The 27,525-nt window shown below is 45.9% G+C and overlaps 1 protein-coding gene across 1 annotated transcript in view; it reads right to left on the minus strand.

Moving 5' to 3' along the window:
- Nucleotides 1-14,074: 14,074 nt before the first annotated feature.
- Nucleotides 14,075-27,525, minus strand: part of COX4I2 (cytochrome c oxidase subunit 4I2) — a 38,891-nt gene continuing 25,440 nt past the window's right edge. Inside the window, exons 3-5 of the mRNA XM_082272627.1 lie at nt 20,036-20,194; nt 18,727-18,858; nt 14,075-14,333 (exon numbers count right to left, since the gene is read on the minus strand). Coding sequence (XP_082128753.1) covers nt 14,197-14,333; nt 18,727-18,858; nt 20,036-20,194 — 428 coding nt within the window. The 3' untranslated portion in view covers nt 14,075-14,196. The remainder of the gene's footprint in view (nt 14,334-18,726; nt 18,859-20,035; nt 20,195-27,525) is intronic.

The following is a 27,525-nucleotide window of genomic DNA, read 5'->3' on the forward strand; positions in this document are numbered from 1 at the left end:
AGATCCACATATATATAAAGCTATACTAATATTGACTTTTCCGGTAAAAGTCACGCTTGGGCTCCACCCCCCTAAATAACTAGATCCACAGATATATGAAGCTATGCTAATATTGACTTTTCCAGTAAAAGTCAGGCTTGGGCTCAACGCCTCCCAATTCCTAAGTGTTTTCATTGGTCTTATGAAGAAATGGCCAGACTCACTGACCAGTGAAGGGAGGGGAGGGGGCACTCACCTGACTTGGTTTCTCTGATATACACTATATTGTCAAAAGTATTGGGACACCTGCCTTTAACACACATGAACTTTAAGTTAAGGCACTAATGTTGGACGAGAAGGCCTGGCTCGCATTCTGTGCTCTAATTCATCCCAAAGGTGTTCTATCGGTTTGAGGTCAGGATTCTGTGCAGACCAGTCAAGTTCTTCAGGGCCTCCTCTGGAGGATCCAAACGAACCTGGTCTGGCAAGCCGAGAGCTGGCTTCTCCAGACCCGGGGACAGGGCTCTATCAGCATGAAGGTGCTCCCTCACCCATATCGGGGGTGAGGAGATGTCTTCGCTGATTTTTAGACTTGTGGCCTTCCCTGGTGCAAGACAAGTGAGTCCACAAAGTAATTTGGTCCGGCTACAAGAACAAGTTTTGCTTTTGTCCCCCAGCAAGGTTCTTTCCTTCCAACTTGTGGCTGTCTCTGGACTGCTTACAGGGTCTGTTTGGGGGGGTACAAGATCTGTTACTTCAAGGGGTGATTGTCCCGGTTCCGACTTCGGAAAGTTTTCAGGGTTTTTACTCAAACCTGTTCACAGTTCCCAGGAAGGAAGGCAAAGTGCATCCAATCCTGGCCCTCAAGGCACTAAATTTCTTTGTGCGGGGGCAGAAGTTCAGAAGGGAGTCCATTTGAATGGTGTTGGCATCTCTACGTCAAGGGGATTTCCTCGCCTCTATCGACATCAAGGATGCCTACCTTCACATTGCAATATGTGCCAGTCACCAGTGTTTTCTCCGCTTTGCTGTGGGAGAGGAGCATTATCAGTTTACAATGCGAACTCTGTGGGAGTTCGGTTTGATTCTGAATTTTCAGAAGTCTTCTCTGGTTCCATCCACAAGCTGGACTATCTGGGCCTTACTCCGGACTCGGCCTTAGCCAGAGTGCTCCTTCCTCTGGACAAACTCCAGAAATTGCAGGCTGCAATTTGTCTCCTGCTGTGCAGCAGATGGTCATCCCTCCAGACTTGCATGTGGGTGCTGGGCCTGATGGTGTCTTCCTTCGAGGCGGTTCCGTTTGCACAGTTCCATACGAGGTCCCTGCAAAGGGAGATCATGACCAAATGGGACAAGACGCCGCAGTCTCTGGACAATCAGATCCGGCTGAGTCAGGGAATGAAGGAGTCCCTGATATGGTGGCTTCGTTCTCCGGCACTTCGGCTGGGAAAATCCTTCCTCCCCTTGTATTGGACAGTGGTCACCAAAGATGCCAGCCTGTCCAGCAGGGGAGGCGTCCTTGGCAAGCATTCTGCTCAGGGGAGCTGGAAGAGTTCAGACTGCCGATCAATGTCTTGGAACTCTGAGCGATCAGACCAGTGTTTGGACCATTGGACAGATCGTCTTCAGGGTTGTCAAGTGCGCATTCAATCAGACAATGCCACGGTCGTGGCTTTGTCAATCACCAAGGAGGCCCAAAAAGTGTCTTGGCGGCTCCGGAAGTAGCTAGCATTCTAAGGTGGCCAGAACAGTTAATTTCAGCCCTCTCTGCCGTACACATTGTCGGGGTGGAAAATTGGCAGGCAGATTACCTCAGTCGGCAGGCGTTGGACCAAGGGGAGTGCTCCCTTCATCCGGAGGTGTTTCATCAGCTGTGTCTCCGGTGGGTCACCCTCGAGGTGGATCTGTTGGCATCACGGCTCAACCGAAAGGTGGAGAGGTTTGTGGCTCGGTCAAGGTATCCTCTGGCAGATACCACAGACGCGCTGGTGGCCCTGTGGGGTCAGTATCGTCGGATTTACGCCTTCCCTCTCAAGCTTCTACCAAGACTTCTCTGCAGGATCGAGGCAGAAGGGATTCTAGTCATTTTGTGGTTCCGGACTGGCCTCGCCGGGCTTGGTACGTTGATGTGCGGCTGGTTTCCAATGGAAGCTTCCTCTCAGGAAAGATCTGCTGTCCCAAGTACCGATCTTCCATCCTGCTTTACAGTCACTGGCTTTGACGACTTGGCTGTTGAACACCAGGTGCTGGAGGATAGGGGTTTATCTGATTGGTGGTTCCTATCCTGTTGAAAGCTAGGAAATCTCGACCGCCGGACTTGCGCCCTTGCCTCCTCCATTCTCTCCGCCTCTGGGACTCCGTCAAGTACTCAGCTAACTTGATTTCACCCCACTTACCTTTAATGCGTCTCTTCCCTTGCCCTATGTTCCCACCTGGTCTCACTAACCCGCGTGTGTTTTCTTGGTGGACTGACCATGGCTTTGTGGATGTCCACTCGTCGTTTACCCCCACGAAGATACTTCCCTTTGGGGCCCTTCGCTCCTCGCATGATATACCTCTGCGGGAGCATTTTCGTTATATGCAACTCCATCATTTTCTTCAGCAACTTGTTAAGCATAGACCCTTACCCTATACGCTTACGCCATTTGAGAGCATCTGTAGGGCACGGCCCCACTCGACGGGACTCATATCCCTTCTATATGCTTCTATTATCGCCTGCGATACACCCACTTTCTCGGCATATCATTCTAACTGGGAACTAGAACTGGGGGGCAGTCTGGACAAGGAAGATTGGCAGCACATGACGGCGGCTCTCTCTAAGTGTTCCCACAATGTCTTGATTCTGGAAAATGCTTACAAGGTATTTTACTGATGGTACTATACTCCGGCCAGACTGGCTAAATTTATACCCGCCTACTCCCCCCTGTGTTTCCGGGGATGCGGTCAGGAGGGGACTATGGCGCATATTTGGTGGACATGTCCCAGGGTGCGCAGACTGTGGATTAGGATTTATGCCTTACTCCGTAATATTTTTCAAGTCACCCTGAAGAAGGATCAGTATGAGGCTCTCTTGTGCAAGCCTATACCTGATTTGACTCGTGCACAGCGGCAGTTGGCTCAGCACTTGTTTACAGCCACGAAATTGACCATTGCTCGATCTTGGAAGACCCCGTTGCTTAGTTTTGAGGCGGCCAAAAACCGTATGAATGATATTCTCGTTAATGAAAAGTTGACTGCGATAGTTTCTGATTCTCACGCTAAGTTTCTTAAGGTGTGGGACCCCTGGATCTCTACCGTTGCCCCTTCTAGATTCCAGACCACCCTTCTCTCTCTTTAAATGCCTCCTGGGCGCACACCCCGCAGGGCCTGTCCCCCCCCCTTTTTTCCTCTCCCCCTTCCTCCTCCCCACCCCTTCTTTAGCCTTTCTCTATTGTCGTCTCTCTTTCTGTTTGTCCTACTTTCTCACTTTTCCTTCCTTTTTTGTCTTTGTCTCGTACTGTTGTTTTCCTTCCCGGCTTGGTACTCTCTGGTCCAGCCTTTGTTTGCTCATTGGAACGTAATGAACCTTTTCCTTATGATGACCTTCCTACATTGTGACATAATAAGGGACTTTAGGTCCCCTCCTGTGCTCTTCTGCTTGTTGATGTCAATTATTTGGTCCGTGTTGTTTCCCGGTTGGCGCACGTACTATGTTTGTAATATGTTCTGCCAATATCTATTTCTCTGCGTTCCAGTTTTTTCTTTACTCATTGTACACATGTATCGTGTATTTGATGTATGTTAATGCCTTTATTTTCAAAATAAAAACTTTTGTACAAGAAAGCTAGGAAATCTACTTCTAGGAAGATCTACCATCGTACGTGGAAGAGGTACATTGCGTGGGGTGAGTCTCTTGGGATTCAGCCTCCTTTTCGGTGGCTCGGATCTTGACCTACCTTGAATGGGGGGTTGAACAGAAATTGCCCTTAAGTACCATCAAGGGCCATGTGTTGGCTTTGGCAGTCTTCTTCCAATGACCTTTGGCCACACACTCCCTGGTGCGTACCTTTCTTCAGGGCGTCCGACATTTGGTTCCTCCAGTGCGGGTTCCGTTGCCGCCTTGGGATCTTAATTTGGTGCTTTCGGTTCTCCAGAAGCCTCCCTTTGAGAACCTTTGGGAGATTCCCCTGCTTACGCTGTCCCAGAAGGTGGCCTTTTTGGTGGCTAACACCTCTGCGCGCAAGTTGTCGGAACTGGCGGCATTATCCTTTCGTTCACCTTAGCTAGTGATTCACAGGGATAAGGTGGTTCTTTGCCCGTCCATCATTCCTCCCAAAGGTTCTCTCTGTTTTTTATTTGAATGAAGACATTGTGTTGCCTTCCCTGTGTCCCAGGCCTAAACATCCAAAGGAAATTGCCTTGCATGCCTTGGATGTGGTCCGGGCAATTAGGGTATACCTGGCAGCTACAGAGTCTTTCAGGAAGTCAAACTCTCTATTTGTGCTCACGGATGGACTTCGTAAAGGGTTGTCCGCTTCTTCTACGACTATTTTCCAGATGGATCAGACAGACGGTGGTTCAGACCTATTCCATCAGGGGTCAGGTTGCTCCTTTCCCTATCAAGGCGCACTCTACTAGGGCGCTTAGTGGCTCCTGGGCTTTCCATCATAAGGCATCAGTGACGCAGGTTTGCAAGTCGGCCACCTGGTCGTCAGTGCACTCTTTCACAAAGTTCTATAAAGTGGATTTGTCGGCATCTTCGGATGCTTCCTTTGGCCGCAAGGTTTTGCAGGCTGCTGTTTGGCGGACTTGATCCTCTTTGAGGGTGTATTGTTTTTTTTTTAGGTAGGCTCCAGTTGTTTTGGTTAAGCTTCTGTTGCCTGGTTGGCTACTGTTTTGGGCTGGGGAATTTTTTTTCTGTTCCCACCCCTCTTGTTTTACACTGCTTTGGGACATCCCAATGGTTAAAAATATCAGTAGCTGTGTCCCTCAGTGAACGAAAGAGAAAATGTGATTTTTGACTTACCGTAAAATTCATTTCTCTGAGGTTCATTGACGGACACAGCACCATCCCCTCTGTGGAGTTGTAATTCTCCTGACACTGCTGATATCTAAACTGAGTGCCTATAGCAGAGAGAGGGAGTATACCCCCCGGGACTGCCCATGGGCATAGCCAGACTGTTTTTCTGCCTAGTGTCGTACTCCTGTACGGGGCAGCATAACCCAATGGTTAAGAATATCAGGAGCTGTATCTGTCAATGAACCTCAGAGAAATGGATTTTACGGTAAGTCAAAAATCACATTTTCTCTTTCGTCCACTGAGGGACACAGCTTCTGATATTTTTAACCATTGGGATGTCCCAAAGCAGTGTAAAACATGAGGGGTGTATATCAAATGTAAATCTAAGTCTAAATACAAATTGTGTGTATTCTTACTCCAATCCTTATATGCTTTGTGTATTTCTTCCAGATCTGTGCAGTAATCCAGTGTGACACTTTACTTCCTGTATTAAAGACCGCTCATTGCTCCTCTCTCTCCTTATGCGGGGTGACTGGTCTTGTCTCCGCCCCCCCCTCCTCTAGTTTTCTGCAGGCAGCCTGTAGAGGGAGGACCTTCTGGACCCCTCCCATAGCTCTGCTCTCTGCACAGTGATTATGCCATTTCTACAAGATAATATCTGAGTTTGTAAAGGAATGTGGCGTACATGTAGTGGATTTATATTCTTTATTGCCATTGAGAAATACAACATTTTCGGATTTGCATACACTTTACACCTAAATGTGGGGACAAAAGTTACACTTTCCAGCACGTGACCGATTTCTCATCATTGTGATGCTGTGCTTTCCTACAATGAAGTAACGTTTATATAAATGAGATGTCAGTTGTCTGTATAGGCGTGAAGATCTTTTGATACATCACTATGAAGGTTCCCAATAGCCCAGTCTCATGTGGTATATACATTAATGGTTTCCTTGTAGTTATAGAATTGCATGATTGACAGGGATACATAGTGCACTGTTGGGGCTCTAAATATAACGGCAGGCATGTAGCCACAATTACTAAGCAAAGGATCATCACTAGTCTCCATTTCATCTTTCTTTACATACACTGTACATATGTTTATGTAGTCACTTGATCCTAAAATTTAAGCTTTCCCAATGCTGTGGACATAAAGTAGAACTATAGGCAACATTTTTTTTCTTTCAATTTGGATAGAGGGAGGTAGGATCATAACCCTCTGCCAGATTTTTTTTCTTCATCTGCGTCCCATTGTGGGGATTTCCCTTCACTTCCTGTCCCATAGCCAAACAGGAAGTGAGAGGAAATCCCTGCAAATTAACCACTTACCGCAAAGTAACGTAGATCTACATCGGCTGACTTTGCGGGGTTATATCGGGAAGATGCCTCTAGCTAGAGGCATCATCCCGGTACCGTTGTTTAGAGCCGGCGGTCAGCTTTCCAGCGGTAATGACCGATGCGGCTCGGGAGCCGCTCGATCGTTACCCCGGGGAGCGGGAGACCCGAGCAACCAGCCGGCACATTCGCCGGCTGGATGGAGTCCCGATCTAAGCCGGATGCGGCTTCGATAGGGTCTCCGATGACGTAACCCGGAGGCGGCATCCATGACGTTACGTCCGGGTTACTTGGCTGCTAAAGGCGACAGATTAAAAAAATGAGTGTATTCAAAAATGCCGTTTTCGACGTTTTGAATACATGGAAGTGTAGTGGAGGGGTTTGGGGTCTTTTAGACCCTCGATCCCTCCATAAAGAGTACCTGTCACTGCATATCGGTGTCACAAGGGATGTTTACATTGCTTGTGACAGCAATAAAAGTAATCAGATTTTTAAAAAAAAAAAACCTAGGTTAAAGTTAAAAAAATAAATAAATAAATAGGAAAAAAAAAAATTTTTAGCCGCCCCCGTCACCGTTAGCTCGCGCACGAAAGAAAACATATATGGAAGTCGAGCCGCGAATGAAAACGCTATTCAAACCACACATGTGAGGTATCACCGCGATCGCCAGAGCGTGAGCAATAATTAAAAAAAAAAAGAGCTACACTCTAACTCTAAATTGGTAACCGTTAGAAAATTTTAAAGCGTCGCCTATTGAGATTTCTATTGACCGTAGTTTGTCGCCATTCCATGGGTGTGCGCAATTTTAAACCGTAACATGTTGGGTATTTATTTACTCGGCGTGACATCATCTTTCACAATATACAAAAAAAAATGGGCTAACTTTAGTGTTTAGTTTTTTTTAAATGCAGTGAAATGTGATTTTTCGTAATTTTTCCAAAAAAATTGCGTTTTAAAGACCGCTGCGCAAATACCGCGTGACAAAAAATATTGCAATGACCGCCATTTTATTCTCCAGGGTCTTTGCTAAAAAATATATATAATAGGGCTTAAGTCTGGGGCTTAAGTGGTTAAGGGAATTCCTTGGGGACCCCCAGTTTACCAGAACTAGTGTCCCCATTGGAAAATTCCCCCACTACTTTTCTGGGGACAACCCAAAATTTGGGTAATTTTGGTTTCATGTGTTTTTAAAGTTTCTTTTTCTTTTTTTAATGTGTGTTTTTTTTTTCTTTTGTCTGGATTCACATCTATGCATTTTTTATGCATCTTTCATTAAAAGCAATAGGAATATAATAAGCACATGTCAAAGCATGCGGTAAGACACATTTTAACTGCTTCCGGACCTCTCCACGTAGTTGTAGTGCGGCAGGGCAAGCCCTTCAGTGCAAAATCACGTACCTGTACGTCATTTACATTTCCAGGTCTGGGGTGTGCATGCACGTGTGTATGGGGCATTAGTATCAGTGATCCCCAAAAGAGCGTCACTTTGTGTCCGATTTCCGACGCAATGTTGCAGTCCCACTATAAATCACTGATCACGGCCATTACTATAAAAAAATAAAAAATTCCATAAAAATATCCCATAGATTGTAGACGCTGTAACTTTTGCACAAACCAATCAATATACGCTTATTGGGTTTTTGTTTTACCAAAAATATGTAGCAGAATACTTATTGGCCTACATTGATGAAAAAAATGGATTTTTAAGTTTTTTTTGGATGTGTTTTGTAGCAGAAAGTAAAAACAACAAAAAAAATTATATATATATAACTTTTTTTTTTTTGTTTATAGCGCAAAAAATAAATAAAAATTAAATGCAGAGGTGATGAAATACCACCAAAAGAAAGCTTTATTTGTGGGGAAAAAAGGACATCAATTTTTTTTGTAAGAAGCGTCACACAAAAAATGGCCCGGTCATTAAGGTGGTAAAACCTTCCGGTCCTTAAGTCCCGGTTCACATTGCCATATGCGATACGCAGGGGGTGTCAATTAAAAGTTAACGACACCCCCAGATCCGATCGCATATCGCAGTGCGATCTGACAGTTCGCACAGAATCGGATCGCACTAGTGTGAACCACTATGCGATCTGATAAAAAAAAGCCTCATGTGCGTGTTTATTGTGGATGCAGTGCGAATTCAGCCATACAAAGTGTATGGCTGAAATTCGCACCGCACATGAGATCGCATTTAATTTAGGAGCAGTGCGCTCCGAATTACATGCGATCTCCGCAATTGCACAAATGTGAACCGGCACTAGGTGCTTAAAATGCATGGGTCACATGTCCATGTTTCACAGGTGCATGCTAAGAATCAAGCACCCAGAAAATGCACCAGAAATGCATTAAAAATGCATATGTGTTTTTGATGTATTTCTTCAACAGATCAATGTGAAAGGAAAGGACCCTAACACACACTACACTGTGCTTCAATGCACGTTGACATGTATTTTGGTGCATTTCCATTAATTTCAATTGAAAAGGCTTCAGGGGAAAAGAATGCAAAGGTGAAAGGGCTCTTAGGCTCCTTTCACACATATGGACCGTTTGTCCGTTTTTCATCCATCCGTTGATGGATGAAAAAGGGACATCAATGCATTCCTATGGGAAAACGGATGACAACGGATGATCATCCGTTCACATCCTTTTTCATCCGCTTCCGTCAATATCTGTTTTTTTTTGAACGGATGAAAGCCCTATTTTTCTTCCGTTAAAAAAAATGGATCGGACGAAAAACGTATGTAAACGGACAAACGGTTGAACGGATGAAAAACTGATCCATTTTGACGTGACTGAACTGATGAAATGAACGTTTTGTATGTGTGAAATACATTTAACATGTAAGATTGGGCCCTTGGACTGACCACCAGACATCACTGTAAGATTTTGCACATTTAAAACATTACACATGGTAGTCACAGCGACCTACGATCCTTTGGCCATTATGCAGTTCGCTGGGGTGGAATTACCAAAGAGTGGTAAAGGCATAAAGCCTGTGCCACTCTTGTAAACTGAAAATATGGAACAGATCGTAGGCAAAATGGTTAGTAGTTCCGTCTGTCAGCACTAGGGTTGCTGGTTCAAATTCCATCCATTGAACAACCTGCATGGAGTTTGCATGTTCCCCCTGTGCCTGTGTCTCCGGGAACTCTGTTTTCCTCCCACACTCCAAAGACATGCTGGTAGGTTAACTAGCTTCTGTCTAAATTGGCCCTAGTAGTGTGTATGTATGAATGTGAGTTAGGGTCCTTTCACATGGGCTTTCTGCCCGGCGGACTTTGTTTTGCTCAGCGGGGATCGATTCACCGATCCCCGCTGAGCAGGCGGATGACAGCTCCGTCTCCGCTCACTGTGCAGAGACGGAGCTCTCAGATCCCGCTCTCCTCTATGGGAGATCTAATGAAAACGGACCGCCTGTCCATTTTCATCCGATCTGATTTCACAGACAGGATCGGATCGGATGTCAGCGGAGATGTCACCGATGACATCTGCTGCTCCATAGGGGTGCATCCGATCAGGTCCGCCTGACAAACTGACAGGAGGACCTGATCGGAAAGCCTGTGTGAAAGGGGCCTTAGGGAACTTAGATTGTAAGCTCCATGGGGCAGGAACTAATATACTGTATATTTAAAGAGCTGTGTAAATTGTCAGCGCTGTTTAGGTTAGAGATGCACCGGCGGCTGAAAATTGTGTTTTCGGCATTTTACCGGTAGAGAAAAAGGTGCCAATAAGGGTGTGTTTTTCATAGGTCATGTGACTCAAGAACGTAACACGGGTGCGTTATTGATGCGATCTTGCTGCAGTTTCAATGCATTTTAACAGGGAAGTGTTTTGTTTTGTGCGGTTTTCTTGAACCTACCATAAATGCAGCAAGCGGGATTTTTAACGCCACAACGGAAGCGCAACAGACCAGTGTGAAGACATAAATAGAATTTAAAGGGATGCCTTTTTCTTGAGTTTTCTTGCGCTTAAGGTGCCGATAATGGCTGACAATAAATTTATATTCATTCAAATTCAGTATATTAATTAAAAAGTCCAATATAACACAAATATATATAAAAATATATATTAACCAGTTTACGACCGCCCGCCGCAGATGTACTGTGGCAGGCAGCCGCTTCCAGGCAAAGCGCCGTTACTGTACGGCGCTGGTTCTCGGGAGGTTAGGGGGGGTCAGCGGGGAAGCCAATGCAGTGGGCAGGCGGCTCTGGGTACCGCCTGACACCCGCGATATCTTCCTGCTGAGAGAGAAGGACGTTGGCTGTTGTAAACACTTCTCCCTGGAATGATAATATAGCCCATGTGATCCTTCTATATAGGATCACATGTTTCTACGGTCATTTCAGAAGCCACGCCCTCCCTGCCAATGTCATTATTACAGTAACAGTGCATATGTATAGCACTGATTACTGCAGTAATGTCACTGGTCCCCCCAAAAGTGTCAAAAATCTCAGTTAGGGGTCCGATCTGTCGCAATGTCGCAGTCCCGCTAAAAATCGCAGATCGCCACCATTACTAGTAAAAAATCAATAAAAATTACATAAATCTTTCCCATAGTTAGTAGACCCAATAACTTTTGCGCAAACCAATCAAAATAAGCTTATTTCGATTTTTTTTTTTACCAAAAATATGTAGCAGAAAAAAATTCGCCTAAAATGTTAAAAAATTTAGATTTTTAGAATGTTATATAGCAGAATGTGAAAAATAAAAATCACACAGGTGATCAAATACCACCAAAAGAGAGCTCTATTTGTGGGAAAAAAAGGACATCAATTTTATTTGGGTACAGCGTTGCACAACCGCGCAATTGTCCGTTAAAGTAACGCAGTGTGGAATCGCAAAATAGGGCCTGGTCAGGAAGGGGGTAAAACCCTCCGGGGCTGAAGTGGGTAAAAAAAAACTGTAATTTTTTGGTTTTGGCCTTGTGCAATTTTCGATTTCGGCACCAAAATTTCCATTCGGTGCACCTCTAGTTTAAGTACCTATAACCACTTGCCGACCGCCGCAAGTACACATACTGCAGTGGTCAGCCCCTCCTGGGCAAAGCGACGTATCGCTACGTCGCTCGCCCACGAGCCTCTAGGGGGCGAGTGCGCGCCGCCGGAGGCTCGCTCCCGCCCCCGCTCATTCAGTAACATCCCGCGCGAGTGACCGACGGGCTCCGATGTCTGCCGGTCACTCGCGAGAAAGGCAGGCGGCTGATGTAAACAAAGCCATCTGTCATTCTCCCTGATGTAACTGCAGAGATCATACGATCCTGCTATGTGGGATCCTATGTCTCTGTGGTTACATCACAAGCCACGCCCCTTGACAGTTAGAATCACGCCCCTAGGGACACACTTAAACCCCTTGATCACTAATAAAGTTAACCCCTTCCCTGCCAGTGTAATTTTTACAGTAACAGTGCATATGTATAGCACTGATTACTGTAGTAATGTCACTGGTACCCCCAAAAGTGTAAAAAATGTCAGTCAAGGGTCCGATCTGTCCGCCGCATTGTCGCAGTCCCGCCAAAAAAATCACAGATCGCCTCCATTACTAGTTAAAAAAAAAAAAAAAAATGACATAAATCTTTCCCGTAGTTAACTTTTGCGCAAACCAATCAAAATCCACTTATTGCGATATTTTTTACCAAGAATATGTAGCAGAAAACAAATTAGCCTAAAATGTTAAAAAATTTTGATTTTTACATTTTTTTTTGAGAATTTCATATAAAAAAATGTGAAAAATATTGCTATTTTTTCAAAATTGTCGCTCTTTTCTTGTAGCGCAAAAAGTAAAAATCGCACAGGTGATCAAATACCACCAAAAGAAATCTCTATTTGTGGGAAAAAAAGAACGTCAATTTTATTTGGGTACGGCGTCGCACGACCGCGCAATTGTCCGTTAAAGTCACGCAGTGCCGAATCGCAAAATAGGGCCTGGTCAGGAAGGGGGTAAAACCCTCCGGGGCTTAAGTGGTTAAAAAAACCTGTCATTTTTTGGTTTTGGCCTAGTGCATCCTGAATTTTCAATTTTGGCACTAAAATTTCCATACGGTGCACCTCTAGTTTAAGTAACCATAATAAATAAGTAATAAGATCATGCCCTTAATTAACAAAAGGGGCCCAGAGCCACAGACACAGCAAGGAGAGTTGGAGCTGCTAGCTATGCTCCTTTTGTCCATTGCTGCTCAGCTGAAAGCAAGAGGGAGGAGGAAGGTGCTTAGACCTTTGGTGGGGTTAACAGCAGGACAAATAAACCGGGCTGCCTATATGCAGGCTCTGAGGTTTCTGCCAGGTTACAGGCAGACAGGTCACCACCCGTACAACAATACCATCTGTAATGAAAACTGCCACAATCCCTTTGTTATTTAGGTGTGGAACCCTTGCCAGTTTCTTAGTCAATCTGAAATAGAAACTGGCACGGATGGCATAGAAAGACATAGACCTGAACTAGATCTATCTGTTTCACCTCTGCCCAGCTTGCACCAGTTCCCTACACCATTATAATGGTGCAGGAACCTTTAATCCCCTGCACTGTGTCAAATGCAGAAAAGGAGACCATGCCAATGTTTTCTAGGAAATTTACCCACCAGAGGTGAGTACACTTTCCCAGCAGGTCAGCAATACAAAGCCTCTACAGCCCGTGCATCAAACCCAATTGGTCATGGAGATGTTTTATTAATGCCAAATAATTGCATTGGTGTAAATGTGATCTAGAAACTGGCCCTTGTAATTAGGATATTTCAGGTGCTTCCCACCTCACATACTTCAATGTTGCAGGTGAGATAATCATTGTTTTATCCAATGGCCAATTAAGCCCAGTACACACGATCAGATTATCGAACGATCTGTCGTCCCTTTTTTATGGCATGCTAGTCTGATGTGGAAAGTGAAGAGGTTATTTTCATACGAATTTTCCCATACAACAGAATTCTACTTCAGAAGTGATGTCATGTGTTGGATTGTTTAATTAGTCTCTGAGCATGCCTAGTCTTGCTCTTAAAGCGGAGTTTCACCCAAAAGTGGAACTTCCATTTTAGGTACTAAAAACCCCCTGACATGCCACATTTGGCATGTCATTTTTTTTGGGGGGGGGTGAGCGGGTACCTAGTTTTGACAGGTACCCTCTCCCACTTCCGCTTGGAGCGCAGTGGCGCCCTAAACGGAATGTCTCCTCTCCCTCTCCCTCCCTGCAATCTTCTGGGACATGTCAGAGGTCCCAGAAGATTGCCGGCCAATCAAGACGCGCAGCGCAACTCGCGCATGCGCAGTGCGTACCCGGCTGTGAAGCCACAAACTGTCACAGCCGGGTGCCCACACCAGTGATGCCGGCGCCGCCGAGACCAGAGGGAAAAGGATCGAGGCTTCGGGCGGCCGCATCGCTGGACCGTGGGACAGGTGAGTGAAAAGGCTAGAACTCCGCTTTAAGATTTTTTTCCGTCTAAATCTATACTAATGAGACGACAATCGGACGTTGTTTTGACGGACGACAAAAATTATATAGCCTGCACATCAGGATTTTGTCAGCCGAAAAGTCAGAGTCGGCTGTCGAAAGCACCATACTAACAATCCGAAAATCGGCAGATCGGTCGTCGGACGAATTTTCCCTACAGATTTTCTTATCGTGTGTACGGGCCTTTACCCACCTGTGCAGCTGGCTGGAGAACCCCACCTGGTAACCCTCAACTGTCTGGGGCACAAAACAGTGGCTAAAAAGTGTTCTCTAAAGCCAAAACCCATACTGTTCTGGAAACAGAATTGAGAACATTGCACAATTGAATAAGGTAAGTTTATTAACAGTTTAATTGTGCGCTTCTAGTGAAATGGTACACTAACACATTGTGCATGGATACTGGACTTGTGCTGGGTCCTGTAACCGACCTCCTTCTCCTCACCCTCTTCTCACTTCTTCCATTCCTTCTTCTCATAGTCCCAGTGGGCGGAGAAATTTTGTATGGGTCCCACACGCATGTCCAACATTCTTTGGACCTGCATGGCCTTCCACTCGTCTTCGAGGGTATGCGGGAGTTCAGGGAACACTGTTGGTGCAGAGAAGAGAGGAGGTACATTAGATATAGCTGATGCTGCTTTTACCAGCCAGGGCCGCTCTTTACCCTTTAGCTTTCTAGAGACTAGAAGCACAGCAGTCCTGGTCCTATAGCTGCTTAGGAGCTACACGGCATGCTAAACCAAAGCATGCTGGGATTTATACCTCCTCCACAGCTAGGTGGCAGTGGACTGCCAGTGTCTGGTCTATATAAAAGTCCGTATTATGCAAGATTGAAGCACCTTTCTTTGGTTTACCAACCTCATTTACGTGCCCGATCAGTCCACCAAGCAAAGATTAGGAAATGTTCCAAAGTTTAGTTAGCCTAAAGAGAACCTAAAATGATATCAGTATAAATGTTGCTCATGCAGTTTATCATTTAATTCTTTATGAGTTCCTGGCCTGTTAAAAGAACGCTGACTTCAGCAGTTAAAAACTTGGTTTTGGTCAGTGATTTACTAAGTGATAAAGCTGTTGGGTAACCATTGGCCCAGGCACACAGGGGGATCAGGCAGGTATAGGCAGGAGAGGAAGTAGGATTTGTGCAGAGTAGGGGAGGGGCAATTACAGCAACTTAACACTGTGTGTCTTTCCCTCCAGCAGCTGAATGCCGGCGGGAGGAGAGTGAGAGAAACTGACTTTCAGCTGCTGCAGGGAGAGCAGCACAGTGCATAGTTCCTGAAATCACCTCCCACCCGCGGCACTACTTCCTACTTCCCCTCCTTGTCAGAGCCTCCCTCTGTGCCCTGCCCCCCCCCCCCCCATCAGTGGCCCTACCTGCATGTAAGGATTCCTGATTTTATTTTGCTTATAACCGTCTTAAAATTATTTTTATTTACAGTGAAAATGCTGCTTCCAGCCTTCACACTACAGTGCTCTGTGCTGGCAGAGCTGAGTAACAGCCGAGCCCCTCATCACAGGAGTCCTAACACAGGAATGTATTGTAGAGAAGGGAAGGAGGGAAGTCAGGCTAGATCTGTTACTGAGTGGACTGGGTCTAACTATGGTGCCTATTGGACTGCTCAGTCATTTTTATGCACAACTGCTATAGAGGAGTGGAGCTAGGACTATGAAAAATAGAATTTTTGTAAGAACTTACCGTAAAATTCTTCTCTGACAGTCGCCGCCCACTCATACAGTCTGCACTTCTGGGTATTGCTCTTATCCACAGGAGTAAGCTAGGCATACGATTTTGTTAGAAAAGATTCACAAAACCTTTGTATAGACACACCTACAGGGGGCTGTCCCTCTGGTCCAATACCCCCCGCTAGCAGCATTCCCAAATCAGTTTGGTAGCAAGCAGTATAGAGATCCCTGAACCCCAAAAGAGGGGTGGGGGGTGGCGACTGTCAGAGGACTCAGAGAAAAGAATTTTACGGTAAGTTCTTACAAAACTTCTATTTTCTCTTACGTCCTCTGACAGTCGCCGCCCACTCATACAGTCTGCACTTCTGGGACGTCCCAAAGCAGTGTAAATGTGAGGGGTGGGAAACGTAACCGTCAAAAAAGGCAACGCAGCACCCAGGTCAGAGAAAAGAACCTTATCTGAACCAGAAAGGTAACCACAAGGTAACAGGAAAGCTCAACAGGAGGAAACAAACCCAGGAAAGCAAAATAACCAAGGGGGAAAAAAACCCAACAGGAGGAGACAGGCTAAAAACTACCATGTCTCCCCTAAGGCACTGCCACACTCAGAACTTTGCGGCCAAAAGAGGCATCTGCCGATGCCAGAACATCAAGCTTGTAAAATGTATAAAAGAAAAAACACTTTCTCAGAGAGAAAAAATAAAAAGAAGTAAAAAGGCTGAGACTGCAGACCCAGCCAGGGAAAAGCCAGCCTACTCCTATGCTAGGCAAAGACAAACTGATTTGGGAATGCCGCGAGCTGGGGGTATTGGATCAGAGGGACGGCCTCCTGTAGGTGTGTCTATACAAAGGTTTTGTAAATGTTTTCTAACAAAATCTTATGCCTAGCTTACTCCTGTGGATAAGACCAATGCCCAGAAGTGCAGACTGTATGAGTGGGCGGCGACTGTCGGAGGACGTAAGAGAAATGGCAGTTGTTATTAGCATCTATTTGTTTGCATATATAATTCTGTAACTGGTTCACTTTAGTCACAATCCACCTGTGTAATTTCTTAACTGGCAACCGATATGGGAATCCAGTGGTATTACAGATACAGCTGGAAGCCATCCAAAGCATTCAATGCCAATGTTCTCATGAGATGAGTAGAAGTATCTATATTGCCACTTGCCTTTTGTACTTCTACATCACATAATGTGAAACTACAGCCAGAAGGTTTTGGTAGAGTGGGGAAGAGTTAGTCCTCTGTTGTCTGCCTATTGGGAAGATTTATCTTTTGCTAACTGTAAGTCACTATTTGCTGGGACAGAATGTAAATTGAATCCTTCCCACAGCTTCAGGCTTTACAACCTACTGGCCCAGTCCATAGCTTAAAACAGGGGTCTCCAAACGTTCTAAACAATGGGCCAGTGTACCGTCCCTTGGACTTTAGGAAAAAACAATGACCCATCTTTGGTGCCATTGGGAGGAATTGTGCCCCATTGTTGTTGTCATTGGGAGGAATTGTGCCCTATTATTGGAGTCAATGGGAGGAATAGTGTCCCATCATTGGAGTCAATGGAAGGAACAGTGTCCCATCATTTAGGGTCAGTGGGAGATATGGTGCCCCATTATTGGAGTCAATGGGAGGAATTGTACCCTATTATTGGAGTCAATGGGAGGAATAGTGCCCCATTACTGAAGTCAATGGGAGGAATAGTGCCCCATCATTGGAGTCAGTGGGAGGAATGGTGCCCCATTATTGGAGTCAATGGGAGGAATTGTACCCTATTATTGGAGTCAATGGGAGGAATAGTGCCCCATTACTGAAGTCAATGGGAGGAATAGTGCCCCATCATTGGAGTCAGTGGGAGGAATGGTGCCCCATCATTGGAGTCAGTGGGAGGAATGGTGCCCCATCATTGGAGTCAGTGGGAGGAATAGTGCCCCATCATTGGAGTCAGTGGGAGGAATGGTGCCCCATCATTGGAGTCAGTGGGAGGAATGGTGCCCCATCATTGGAGTCAGTGGGAGGAATGGTGCCCCATCATTGGAGTCAGTGGGAGGAATGGTGCTCCATCGTTGGTGTTAGTAAGAGGAATGGTGCCCCATCATTGGTGTTAGTAGGAGAAATTAGTGTGGGGGGGGGGGGTTTCTCTATTGTTGGTTTCAGTGGATGAAATAGTGCCCCAAGAATCAGATCTGGCCCCTGGGCTGCACTTTGGAGACCAAAAATTTGTTGACACCCAGCCATCACATCTATACAAAGCTTGTTGGACATCCTGTTCAAAAACCATGGGCATTAATATGGAGTTTCCCCCACTCTTTTTGTGGCTTTAACAGCCTCCACTCTTCTAGGAAGGCTTTCCACAATATTTTGGAATCTGTCTGTGGACATTTGTGCCCATTCAGCCAAAAGACAATTTGTGAGGTCAAGTACTGGTGTGGTATCAAAAAGGCCTGACTCAAAATTGGCTTTCCCATTCATCCTAAAAGTGTTCGGTAGGATTGAGGTCAGGTACCTGTGCAGCTCTCTTGAGTTCTCCACACCGGACTCATCAAACCATGTCTTTGTGGAGCTGGCATTGTTGACAGGGGTACAATCATGCTGAAGCAGAAAATAGCCTTCCCCAAAGTATTGCCACAAGGTTAGAAGAGCACAATTGTCTTAAATAACTTTTCTATGCTGTAGCATTAAAGCCCAACTCTGAGCAAAATTTTCTTCCCCATGCAGTGGGGCTGTGCCTGCACTGCACGGGTCAACTGCTTGTCTAGGGGATTGGAAAACCGAGAGATACTTACCTAATCCTACAATCCTCCTCACACAAGACTGGTCCCTGTGGCTGTTGTCCCCCTGCCGTCTAGCAGTCTTGTGCAGTGGACTGTTCCTGATGTCCCAAGATCTGCTCTAGGCATGTGCACGTCAGAAGTAGTCCACCGCTGGATCGTGGGGAGCGCCATTTACCGGTGGAGTGGAGGATCGGACCTGCAGGATTCCACTGCAGTGGAAAACTTTTATTTGCCCGGAGTTGGACTTTAACAAACCTAAACTCTGTCATTTTGGCCATGTAGTAGATATGGTCAGGCATTCACAAGCCTATGACCATATAGTACTTTGATAGCCAACTCCTTTCAGTTTGTTCTTCCTCTCTATTTCAGCATTCAATGACTTGGATCTTGAGTGGAGTGGGCTTGCCTCTTGAGTCAAACTTTTGGCTACTAACAGCTAAACAACTAACTAGTATCATGTGAGCTACTTTATTCTCCTCCATTACTACTTTATATGGAGGAATGGGTAAGTAGCCACTACCATGGTACCCACCATGAACTCTTTGCCACCAGACAATAAGAGCTGTGATGCCGAAGAAAAAGAAGACGCCACCCATTACACTCTTCCATTCATTGCTCGGCTTGTTCATCTCTGCGTACGTCTTGTTGAATTTTATATGATAGACTGCACAAGAGAGGAAAAAAAGAAACCATAAGAATTTTGAAGCCCTAATGGATTGATAAAGCTGATCTGCGGGCAAACAGTAGTTCTGCTTAACAAAAATGACCTTTCAGATACCTTTCAGATAGCTACCTCCTGGACCTCCCACAAACTGCAATGCTGTTAACCAATAGAACCTGATCCAGATACTACCTTAGCCTGTGATTGTATAATGAGGGTCCTCACTTCTGTGCTCCACTTTGTTATAACCAGGTAAGCAGTGGTGTATTTTGTGCTGCCTTAGGCAAGACTAAAATTGGGCACCCCCCCCCCCCCCATGTACATTTTCCCCACTCCTTTTTTAATGGATGTGACTCCATCCAAAGCTGAAGGACTACAAGTCCCAGGAATAACCCCTGAGATCTCATGGGGCGAGAGAGAGAGAGGGGTGGGTGAGGGAGAGAGAGGGGGGATGAGAGAGAAAGAGAGGGGGTGGGTGAGGGAGGGAGAGAGAAAGGGGGTGGGTGAGGGAGGGAGGGAAAGAGAGATTGGGGATGAAAGAGAGGGGGGTGAAAGATTGAGGGGGGATGAAAGAGAGGGGGGGGATGAGAGAGAGAAAGAGAGGGGGGGGGGTGAGAGTGGGGGGGGTGAGAGAGAGAGAGGGGGGGATGAGAGAGAGAGAGAGAGGAGGTTGATAGAGAAAGAGGGAGGGAGAGAGAGAAGAGGGGTGAGAGAGGGGGAAGAGAGAGGGGGGTGAGAGAGGCGGTTCTAGCAACCAGTAGCCAATAGAGTCTCAGGTGGAGGGGGTGGCTTTTTTGCTGCCCTCCTGCAAAGTGCTGCCCTAGGCCTGGGCCTTGTTGGCATAGGCCAAAATACAGCACTGCAGGTAAGCCATGATTGGCTAAAAATGCTGCCATGCCCCTTTCTAATCTAAATTCTGCTGGGCAAGGGAGGGCTGGAGGCCAATAGCTTCCAGGCTAGAACTGCTCTTTTTTTGTCACCATCCTTGCCATTTTCTCCTGACTTTCTGTCCCAGAAACCTGATAGTAAATGAAATCTTCCCAAGAAGGAGGCAAGACGGCAGTGGAGTCTTAATAGATATTTGAATTGCTTCTCACTTAAAGTTTTATGTGGATTCTTGCTTTAAATTCTGCATTTGTGGATACAATGTATGCATTTATAAATGATTGTGGTACATTACGTGAAATCTTTTCTTCTTGACTCAGCTGCTTCCAGGGCCCCTTTTCCTTTTCTTTAAGGGAAACTTCCTGTGCGCTCAGCGACTCATGGAATGGGATCTCGGGTAAAGGTAGGGCGCGATGGTCATGATATACTGGCCTTGTGTAATATGGTACAGCATCTGTCAAACAAAGAGAAAACATTTCATTACCCTTTATTTTGTGTAATAATCTTATATACTTTAATCATAGGACTGGCTTAATCAAAGTGCCCAAAAAAGCAACTTGTGGTGTTTCTTACAACAAATTAGATTTTCACATCAAACTGGTTGCGAACCTCAGTAGTTGAAGCCTAAAGTGGCTGTAAACTTCTGAAATGAAAAATGGACAAAACATTTCCTTCTATATCAGGGGTCTCCAATCTTTCTAAACAAAGGCAATTTTACTGTTTTTCAGACTTTGGGGGGCCAGACTGGCCACTGGGAGAAGAAAAGCTCCATATGTAAGTGGGAGAAAACAATGCCCCATCTTTGGTGCCATTGGTAGGAATTGTGACCCATTGTTGGTAACATTGGGAGGAATTGTGCCCCTTCATTAGGGGCTCAGTGTGGGTTATGCTCCATTGTTGGTTTCAGTGGATGCTCCATCATTGATGTTTCAGAGAGGAACAGTAGCCCATCATTGGTATCAATAGGATCAATAGAGTCAATAGGAGGAATGGTGCCCCATTATTGGAGTTAATGGGAGGAATTGTGCCCCATCATTGGCGTCCCTACATCAGGGGGATTTCTTCTCACTTCTATCAACATCAAGGATGCCCACCCGCACATTCTAATATGTGCCGGTCACCTGCGCTGCCTCCGTTTTCCCGGGTGCGAGGAGCAGTATCAGTTTGTTGCGTTGACCTTTGGTCTCGCCTCCGCTGCTAGGGTCTTCACAAAAGTTTTGGACCTGGTGCTAGCATTGTTTGAATCAGCAGGGGATTGCGGTCCTGGGGTACCTGGACTATCGTCTTCTGCGAGCAGAGTCTCCGACTGCTCTGATGTACAACAACTGGAGATTACTCTGCGAACTCTGAGGGAGTTTGGTTGGATTCTGAACCTTCAGAAGTCTGCTTTGGTTCTGTCCACAAAAACTGGACCATCTGGGTCTGACTCTGGACTCGGCCTCAGCCAGAGTGTTCTTCCTCTGGAAAAACTCCAGACATTGCAGGAGTCAATTCAGCTTCTGTTGTTCAGCAGACGGTCATCCCTCTGGGCTTGCATGCGGGTGCTGGGCCTGATGGTATCCACCTTCAAGGCGGTCGGTTTGCTGTGCAGTAGGTGGCTTCAGAGCCCCATCCCCTGCCTTCTGGAGCTCAGAAATGCTGTGTAAAATGTGTGCTTTGGGAGGCTGTAGAGGAGAGAGGGTTGCAGACATACAGGTGCAACTTATGTAGGAGACGTCATGCCATCTCTGTGTATCACCTGAGGCTAGTCTCTTCAATGGTTATATGTAAAGGGTTTACAACCACTTTAAGTAGTGAATGGTTAGAAAACCTACCGGGTTAAACGGGGTAAAAGGGTGTAAAATTGGACACAACACAGCCTAAAGAAGTGGACAGCCTTATTGGACACAATATGCGTGCCTTTTTTTATGTGCTGCAACATGTGCATAAAAATGCACAGGTGTGAACCTATTTAATGGACAATTTAGGGTGTCAGGCTTTGCTTGGAATTATGGCTGGGTGATCCTGCTGCTGGAATCCCCAAGAAACTACACAAGCCAGGGTTTTTTTTTCAGCTACCAAGGTAAAAGGTTTGATAAAAGTAGATCCAAGCCTTTCATTTCAGTTTCTACCTTTCTTTTTCCTTTTGACCATAACAACCTAACCAGAAATAAGCCCAACGGTGGGGAATTCCAAGGTTGGACTTATTTCTGATTAGGTTGTTATGGTTTGTTAGGTGTTTTTTTTGCGTTCATTGTATATCTAAATGTCCGTTATTAACTCTAAAGCAATCTTGTTAAGGTTTATAGGTTTTAATTAAGCATATTTAACAATGCAGAGATCTTTTCCAGGAGATACAATTCTGATATTGTAGTTGTTATACGAATTATTAAAAATCACTTTATCACAATAACAAGACCTTAACCACTTTAAGACCAGGCCTTTTTCTGACATTTGTTGTTTACAAGTAAAAATCTGTATTTTTTGCTCAAAATTTAATTAGAACCCCTCAAACATTATATATATATATTGTGAGGGATTAGCTCGGTAGCGGGTGTGGATAACCCCTTTTGGGGGGGGTTCGTCACACAGGGAGATAGCCGAGGAGTGGTTGAAAACAACAGTTTATGGTTTATTCGTCCAATTTCTTCAAAACAGTGCATGCAGCAAAAACATCAAAATAAAACAAAACACAAAATAAATCCTGGCCACTGTGGGCGTCTACCTTCTCACACACCGGAACCTATCTAAGGAGTCTTCCCAACCTACTCTTTGGGCAGACCCTGCTGGTTCTACAGCAGACACTCAAATGTCCATTTGTGTTTTCTTTACACAGAAAAAAATTCAACACCTCACCTTTAGAAGTCTCTCATCTGACTGCTCTCCCCAGCTTACACAGCCTCAGGAGACAGCAATCAATAGACTCCCTTTGGACAAGTTATAGAGATCTTAATTGCCTCATTCTGAACAGCTGAAAGTGTTCTCAACTTCCGTACACCTTCCTGCCTACCTCTGCAGCCGACACCTGATAGCAATTAGTGAATTGTCTAAACCAAGCAGAAATATATCTCCCGTCAGTGACAACACCCATAGATTTTCCTGACTTCCTGTCACATACCCCCCCCTCTTGTTTCAACCCTAGGGTTGGGACACAGGTTGACAGGCACGCATGTGCACGGGACAAACCATCTGCATTCCCCATTTGAACACCGGGGCGATGCGTTACCACAAAACTAAATTCCTGAAGGGCCAGAAACCACCTATTTATTCTCCTATTGGTCTCCTTGTTCTGTGCCATCCACTTCAATGGGGCGTGATCCGTCACCAGTTCAAACTGTCTACCCAGGAGGTAGTATCGGAGAGAATCCAAGGCCCATTTCACCGCCAAACACTCTTTCTCAATGGTGGCATAATTCTCTTCATGGGCCTTCAACTTTCGGCTGAGGTACATAACAGGGTGTTCTTCCCCATTGATAATCTGGGACAGTACAGCTCCTAAACCCACATTTGATGCATCTGTCTGGACCACAAAGTCTCGTGAAAAATCAGGCGACTTTAAAACTGGCTGGCTACATAAGGCCTGTTTTAAAGCCTGAAAAGCTGTTTCTGCCTCGGGAGTCCATTTGATCATGACAGACTCCTTCCCTTTGGTCAGATTGGTCAGGGAAGCAGCCTGTGAGGCAAAATGGGGAATAAAACGGCGATAATAACCTGCAATCCCCAAAAATGCACGAACCTGTTTCTTGCTGGTGGGACGTGGCCAATCCTTAATAGCTTCAACTTTGTTTATTTGGGGCTTGATTAGACCTCTACCAATGGTATACCCCAGATACTTCGCCTCTTCTAGCCCAATGGTACATTTTTTTGGATTGGCTGTAAACCCAGCTTTCCAGATGGAATCCAACACAGCCTGAACTTTTGGTAAGTGTGAGTCCCAATCCTCACTGTGAATGACCACGTCATCGAGGTATGCAGCAGCATAGGCTAGATGAGGCCGAAGGGTCTTATCCATGGTGCGTTGGAATGTGGCAGGAGCATTCTGTAACCCAAAAGGCATCCTCCGATATTGGAAAGATCCGTCTGGAGTTACAAATGCTGTTTTTTCCCTGGCCGACCCCGAGAGAGGAATTTGCCAATAACCCTTGGTAAGGTCTAACGTGGTCATGTACCGGGCAGTGCCTAGGCGATCAATTAGTTCATCTATGCGGGGCATAGGATAGGTGTCAAACTTAGTGATTTTATTCAGGCGGCGAAAATCATTACAAAACCGCCAACTTCCATCTGGTTTGGGCACTAAGACAATGGGACTGGACCAATCACTATTTGACTCTTCTATCACCCCCAACTCAAGCATTTTTTTTACTTCCTGGCGAATGGCATCTCGCCGGGCTTCTGGAATTCTATAAGGCTTTAACTTGACCTTATCCCCTGGGGTGGTGATAATGTCATGTTTAACTCCCGAGACCCAACCTGGCAGGTCTGAAAACTTTTCCCTATTACGGAGCACAAATTCTTTAACCTCCTGTTTCTGAAGTTTGGACAGAGTCTCTGCTATCCCAACTTCAGGGACAGCCAGGTGAACTGGAGCAGAAACTCGGGTAGTCTCAGCGACCAAGGACTCTCTATCCTTCCATGGTTTTAACAAGTTCACGTGATAGAGCTGCTCAGGTTTTCGTCTTCCTGGTTGGCTAATTTTATAATTCACCATCCCTATTTTCTCCAATACTTCATAGGGCCCCTGCCATTTGGCTAGGAATTTACTTTCGACCGTGGGGACCAACACCAACACCCTATCACCAGGTGCAAAAGAACGGACCTGGGCCCCACGATTGTAAATCCTTTGTTGAGCCAACTGGGCTTGGGCTAAATGTGCCTTCACAATCGGCATCACTTGGGCAATTCTATCTTGCATTTGGGCAACATGCTCAATCACACTTCGATGAGGGGAACTCTCACTCTCCCATGTTTCCCTGGCAATGTCAAGTAGGCCCCGGGGGTGCCTCCCATACAGCAACTCAAACGGAGAGAACCCTGTGGATGATTGGGGAACCTCTCTTATGGCAAACATCAGATAAGGGAGCAGATAATCCCAATTCTTTCCGTCTTTATCCACCACCTTCCTCAACATTTGTTTTAACGTTTTATTAAACCTCTCCACTAACCCATCTGTTTGAGGGTGATATACTGAGGTACGTAACTGGGTCACTTTCAGGAGTTTACAAAGTTCTCTTGTCACCCTGGACATAAACGGGGTGCCCTGGTCAGTTAGGATTTCCTTAGGTAGACCCACCCGGGTGACAACCTGAAATAACTCCTTGGCTATGGTTTTAGCAGAGGTATTTCGGAGAGGAATCGCTTCTGGGTAACGGGTGGCATAATCCATTATCACCAAGATGTGCTGGTGCCCTCTTGTGGACTTCAGTAAGGGCCCAACCAAATCCATGGCGATCCTCTCAAAAGGAACCTCGATAATGGGCAGGGGTACCAAAGGACTACGGAAATGGGGCATGGGTGCATTAATCTGACACACTGGACAGGAAGAGCAGTACAATTCCACTTCCTTAGTGATCCCAGGCCAATAAAACCTCTGGGTGATTCTCTCCCGGGTTTTTTCTGCTCCCAAATGTCCCCCAAGAATGTGCCCATGGGCCAGTTCCAAAACCATCTTGCGGTACGGTTTAGGCACTACCAGTTGCTCAACAGTGTCCTCTATCCTCTGTGACACTCGATATAAGAGGTCCCTCTCAATAATGAAGTAAGGGAGGGCAATCCTCTCGTCAGGGTTAACTAGCTCCCCATCTATCTTCACTACATTCTCCCGGGCTCTTAGCAATGTGGGGTCCCTCAATTGCTCAGTGATAAAATTTTCTCGGTGCACTTTAAGGTCATCCAACCCTAACGGCCGCTGTTCCTCTTCTGAGGTAGCAGGCTCCTCCCTAGGGACTGGTGTTTCCCCGGCTAAGACTGAGCACGGAAACTCAGGATAATCCTCACAGTTAGAGGATTCTGGAGTAGATGGTTCAGGCTCAGAAGAACCACCTACTGGGGAATCTGGGCAATCCCAGAGTTCCCAGAATTTTGGGAAATCCCTTCCCACAATGGCGTCATGTGGCAGTTTGGGAACTAAACCCACTTGGTGACACAAGTTACCGAGGGAGGTTTCAAAGGAAACTGTAGTCACCGGATATTCTCGAGTGTCCCCATGTACACAAACTACCGCCATTTTCCTAGGATGTACGTTTTTTTTCACCACTAGATCACTTCTCACTAAGGTAACCAGGCTACCTGAATCCAACAATACCACAACATCTTTACCATCTAAACACATTCTATATAAAGGTTTCTCATTCCCCTTTACTGCAGTGTATGTGGTTGCAAAAAAGGACTGTCGTCTCTCTGTCAGAAAGTCACAATGCATGGGTTCATCATCCACTGGGCAAACCGCTGGGCAAACTGCTGCTACATGTCCCTCTTCCCGGCAACGGTAACAAATCAACCTTCCAGTCCTCTCCTGTGGGATGGGTCTTCCAGGTCGCTCTCGCCAAACATTAGTAGTAGTCCTACTAACACCTCGAGTTGCTCTTTGGATCCTCTCTCCACCCCCATCCCCTGACGCAGTCTTACTTATAGGTGGGGAGGGTCTGGTCTTGGGGTGAAAAGTCTGTGCATCTCTGGAAAAAGAGGTCAAATTCTCAGTTGTTAGGTACCTTTCGACCAGGTCTACTAATTTGTCTGCGGTTTCTGGACCACCATGGCTTACCCATTTCTGCAGGGTGTTAGGAAGAGACCTAAGAAATTTGTCCATGACTACTCGCTCCAAAATTTCTGGTCCGGACAGAATTTCTGGCTGCAGCCATTTCTTAGCCAAATGGATGAGGTCATACATCTGCGACCGGGGTGGTTTCTTCAGCTGATAACTCCAATTGTGGACCCGCTGAGCACGGACATCCAAGGTTACCCCAAAACGTGCCAATATTTCCACTTTTAATCGATCATAGTTTTTTGCATCTGCAAGTTCCAAGTCAAAATATGCCTTTTGGGCTTCTCCAGCTAATAGGGGGGCCACTAGTCCAGCCCACTGTTCTTTAGGCCAACTCTCTTTCTCCGCTGTTCTTTCAAACGTGGTCAGAAACATCTCAGGGTCCTCATCTGTAGTCATCTTTGGCAATAAGTGGTTTACCCGAAAAGTCGGTATGTTACTGGCCTGACTCCCAACCTCGGTCTGCTGTCTCTGAAGCTGTTTCACAATGGCCTCCATTTGCTGCTGGTGTCTCTGTTCCACGCCTTCAATGGCCTCTCGGTGAGCTTGTTGTTGAGCTGCAAAGCTCCGCTGAAAATCCACATTTGCCTGCTGTTGAGCTGCATTTGCCTGCTGTTGGGCTGCATTCGATATAATCAGTTGTTTCAGTATTTCCTCCATTTTTTTGGGTTTACTTTAACTGCCCGCGGCACTCCACCATATGTGAGGGATTAGCTCGGTAGCGGGTGTGGATAACCCCTTTTGGGGGGGGTTCGTCACACAGGGAGATAGCCGAGGAGTGGTTGAAAACAACAGTTTATGGTTTATTCGTCCAATTTCTTCAAAACAGTGCATGCAGCAAAAACATCAAAATAAAACAAAACACAAAATAAATCCTGGCCACTGTGGGCGTCTACCTTCTCACACACCGGAACCTATCTAAGGAGTCTTCCCAACCTACTCTTTGGGCAGACCCTGCTGGTTCTACAGCAGACACTCAAATGTCCATTTGTGTTTTCTTTACACAGAAAAAAATTCAACACCTCACCTTTAGAAGTCTCTCATCT

The sequence above is a fragment of the Pelophylax lessonae genome, assembly GCF_965119305.1.
Source record: "Pelophylax lessonae genome assembly, chromosome: 11".
In the NCBI taxonomy this organism is placed as follows: Eukaryota; Metazoa; Chordata; class Amphibia; order Anura; family Ranidae; genus Pelophylax; species Pelophylax lessonae.